Here is a 4,298-nt window from a genome sequence, read left to right as displayed (position 1 = left end):
CGGCGCCTCCCGAAAGCCACTCTCGTCCGAGTGCTTCTCCTGCGGGAGTAGGGGCTACGGTCGGGAGCGCTGTGATGACGGGTGCCTCCGTTCGAAGAGCTGGGGTGGGCTCGGGAGTAGTCTGCTCCGTCACCTCGGTGGACTTGGAGCTGTGGCCACTGAGAGTGAGCCACAGCACGACGATGACGGCCGCGATAACCACGACAGCGCCAGTGATGCCGACGATACGCTTGCGCTTCTGGGCATCCGAGGCGTACTGCTCGCCACGCAAGGGGGTCGTTTCTGTGGGCATTTTGTGTGGGGTAGATACTACTGTGCAAAACTCAGATTCGCTATGCACTCCGCGGCGACAATCGAGAAATGAGCTCTTAACTTAAGCTGACTTAAGAGTCTTAAGTCAGCCGCGCGAGAAGCTTCCATGGCAGAGGAGTGGCATTGGTCATTACCCAATGCCATTGGGCCAATGGGCAAATCAAAGGCGCTGACAGCGCGGTGTAAGCGGACCACGCAAATATAGAAGCCTGTGGGTGGCCTTCCTGGCTTGCTGCTTGGTCTGCTGCGTCGAACCAAGATTTGATTGTCAACGCAACATTTGTATGGGCTTGTTTCTGAAGCCATTTACTTTAAGTATGGGCACTGCCGCGGTTGTGGCGACAGCGCGTTGACACAGCGCAACAGACTCGTTTTTTTTTTCATCTGTACATGTATCATAGCCGAGGGACAACCTGAGACTGAGTTGTGGGCTACATTGTGGACACAATCGCAAGTTCCTAGAATGCGCAATGCTTCCGCACCTCATGCGATACGGAGTTGGCCAACGTGTACGTCACCAAGTTAGCTGGTAGCCTGCTACATGTACAGTACATCATGTAGCCTACATGTACTTACTGTAGAACTAAATCAGAAGTACATTGTAGTGGAGCCGGAGGAAGCTTATTTTGGCATTTTGATGCAGTGCAATATTAAGGCGATTTGCAAGCCACCTGATTCACTCTGCCGCGTCAGTGGTTCATAATTGAGCCATGGTATCCGTTGTAATCAGGCGTATCTTACGACTCGTAACTTATCGGTACAATAGTTCACCTCAACACAAATGGGCAATTCATTTGACTTCGATTGTCAATTGCCTACAGCTCTTTACTGCGCAGGAACCGGTTGATCATCTCCAGTGTCACTTCCGGTTGGTCCATGAGCGCCATGTGGCCAGCGTTAAACACTCGCAGGAACGTCAACCGCTTAGCGTACGTCCAAACGCTTCCGACGTCTCTCGCATCGACCTCAAACGCGTGTTCTTCAGTCTCCTGGAACTCCGTCTGATGAGGCCACGTCAACGCTCTCGTCCACGCCAGTCCGCCGTACCAATTGCACACCAGATCGGCGTCGCCATGGTAGATCAACACTCGGATGGAGCTGTCACGCAGCAAAGCCTCAACGTCCTGCTCGAACGTCTTCATTAGATCCGCAGCAAACGCCAGCTCCACATCCGCTGACGCTGACTGCCACGGCGCCGGGTGTACACTCGCTACGTTCAAGTATGAGCGTACAGCGTCCGAGTTCAAATACGCCCGTTATTCGCTTGACCATATCTCCGTAACAGTAGATCGGGTCCAGTTCAGTGCATTCCTGACGGATATCCATCATGTTGCGACCCGCGCCAATGTACGCGCCCATTACATTAACCTCACAGAACTCACCAGCGTCGATGCATACGCTCGAGTTGGTTTGACACGCTCTCACGAGCGCTGTGCATTGTTTCTCTGCCACCTTCGCCTTCGCCAGCGTGTCGTCGTCTATCAACTTCACGTTGTACGCGTTGTCGACCATGTCCAAGCCGTGCTCGCTCTAGTACATACAGCACAAGTAAAGTCAAATATTTCATTTCTACTTATTAAATTCGATAATCACCTACCTGCACGACGGTGTTGACCAGACCGTTGCCGATAACGATACCTTGAAGATTCAAACGTCTCTTCTTGGTCGTCTTGTTCTCCCGGTAGATATTGTGTGCCGCGGCCGGGACGTAATGACCAGCATAGCTCTCACCAGCGAGGAACAACGAACGGTCTTTGAACTCGGGGTGTTTGTCCATAAAACCTTGTAAGAACCAAAAAATATTCTCCTGGACGTCGTTCTCATTATTGTCGACGTCCGCCGGAGTGCCGATCGAGTACCCGACGCTGGTGGGCTGATCCAGCCAGATGACATTGGCCTCAGTATTCCACGAATGGGGGTTGATCGTAGTGGACAAGTCTTCGTTGACGAAGCACGGACCGTTCTCGGTTAATAGCGTCAGGAGACTAGAGACTCCAGGACCACCACTGAGCCAGAGGATAAGCGGGTCCGTTGCGGGCGCATTGCGAGACTCAAAGAACCAATAAAAGTACTGGTCGTCCTGCTTGTTGGGTAGCTTGATGTATCCCGCTTCATTGGCTGCGGTGCCACACGTCGTAGTCGTATCGTCAGCGTCCGTGATTGTAGCCAACGACGGCGTCTGGTTTGTGGTGGCAGCAAAGCCGAACACCACGACGACCACAAGTACCAAGGTTCCTAAGGCCACGATCTTAGCAATGCGCCTTTGGCGATACATCTCGGCCACTCGCACATCCGAATGCAACGGAGTCGACTCGTCCACCATGGCGTCGACTGGGCTTGGAAGATCTTCAAATGTGAGAAATTAGTGGAAACGAACTGTATTTGAATGTAGGAGATCGCACTGTCCCGTGTCAAAAATGACTGATAGGTGCTTGTATGCGAAGTGGTTTCTACAATGCCTTGTTGGTAAGGAACCTGCTGATGAGGTAATGAGACGGCGGGTTGGTTGATTGGCACCATGTGGCCAGCGTTGTACACACGGACAAACGCAAGATTCTCAAACGTCCAGACTTCACCTGCATCAATGGCGGGGCTATTGTTCGATATCAAGGGGTCGTGCGCGATGAATGTTCACTTTTCAGCAGTAAAGTAGCCATCCTTGCCTCGCCAGTCGAGCTCTAAAGTCCAGGCTCGATTGCCGATCCAATTGCACATCAGATCGGCGTCGCCGGCGTAGATGAGCACGCGGAGACCATCATTCAGCAGCTCCGCTGCGTATGCATCGTACGATGAAGCCCAGTCTCCATCGGCAATGAACCTCGTGCGAATGACTTCATTCTCTTCCACCCACGCCGGAGCGCGCTTATCCACGTTCAGAAACTTCCGAACTTTCGGAGAGTTTAAGAACTCCATGATGACAGGGAAGTCTCCACAGTTGCATCAGGGTCACTGTTGTTGCACGGCTCACGAATGTCGTAGTTGTTGCGATTCGCTTTGCTCAGAGGCTGTACCAGCTTCGTATCCCAGCAATCGACACCCAAGAGACAAAAAGTCTCATTCTTCGGTGGTATCAGGCACTCGCGTGTGAGTTCGATACACTCGACGCTATCATCCTTCATCTGCTCTACTTCAACGTCCGTCAGAAGGGTGATATTGTATCGGTTATCGTTCATATCTTGGTAGTGAGCGTATTAGATCAATGCATTCGTAAGACTGTTGCCGATGGCTAACCTTGTAAATTGATGACCGGATTCTCCTGGTTCTTTTTCCAAATGTAATGCGCTGCAGCGGGAACGTAGTGTCCCCCATAACTCTCACCCGTCAGGAACAACTCGCGGTTCTGGTACTGTGGGTGTTTGTTTAAGAATTCCTGTAAGAACCAGTAAATGTTCTCACCCACATTGGTTTCGTTGTAATCCGTGTCGGCAGGAGAGCCGAACGAGAAGCCTGTGTCGGTTGGTTGGTCCAGCCAGATCACGTTAGCGTTGCGGTTCCAGGATTCTGAAATTGTGGGTGTTTTTCCAAAATTCCCCTCAGAAACCAATAGATGTTTTCACCCACATTGGTTTCATTAAAATCTTTGTCAGCCGGAGAGCCAAAGGAATAACCCACACCTGTGGGTTGATCCAGCCAAATGACGTTCGTGGTGTTCCAAGAGAACGGGTTCAACTTGGTGCTTAGGTCGCCTTGGATGGTGCACGGGCCGTTCTCGGTCAATAGAGCGAACATGCTAGAAGAGCCGGGACCTCCGGTAAGCCACAATACCAATGGGTCCGTCTCGGGACTCGTGCGCGACTCGAAAAACCAGTAGAAGTAGTGATCGTCCTCCTTGTTCGTTAGCTTGATATGACCCGCGGAACTGTTGGTGACACCGCAGACAAAAGAGCCCTCGGGCGTTGAATCCGAGTGTCCGTGGTCTTGAATCAGCCACAACGCCAGCACCAGCAACGCTCCACCGAGTGTTAGCTTCAGGATAAGCGCTTTCT

General features: G+C 51.9%; 2 protein-coding genes across 2 annotated transcripts; both read right to left on the bottom strand.

Annotated features, from left to right (window-relative positions):
• Positions 1-1,127: 1,127 nt before the first annotated feature.
• On the bottom strand, positions 1,128-2,635 carry PITG_21607 (serine protease family S10, putative; the record flags this gene model as incomplete). Its single annotated transcript, XM_002894714.1, has 3 exons — positions 1,128-1,492; positions 1,545-1,842; positions 1,910-2,635. The coding sequence occupies 3 exons, from the start codon at positions 2,633-2,635 to the stop codon at positions 1,128-1,130; spliced, it is 1,389 nt and encodes a 462-aa protein (XP_002894760.1).
• Positions 2,636-2,943: 308 nt separating this feature from the next.
• Positions 2,944-4,041, bottom strand: PITG_21606 (serine protease family S10, putative; the record flags this gene model as incomplete). Its single annotated transcript, XM_002894713.1, has 4 exons — positions 2,944-3,239; positions 3,281-3,436; positions 3,544-3,759; positions 3,870-4,041. 4 exons carry the CDS (start codon positions 4,039-4,041, stop codon positions 2,944-2,946), a joined length of 840 nt encoding a protein of 279 aa, XP_002894759.1.
• Between the last annotated feature and the right edge of the window lie 257 nt (positions 4,042-4,298).

The sequence above is a fragment of the Phytophthora infestans genome, genomic scaffold, assembly GCF_000142945.1.
Source record: "Phytophthora infestans T30-4 supercont1.599 genomic scaffold, whole genome shotgun sequence".
Classification (NCBI taxonomy): Eukaryota; Oomycota; class Peronosporomycetes; order Peronosporales; family Peronosporaceae; genus Phytophthora; species Phytophthora infestans.
This window is presented reverse-complemented; position numbering and strand designations above follow the sequence as displayed.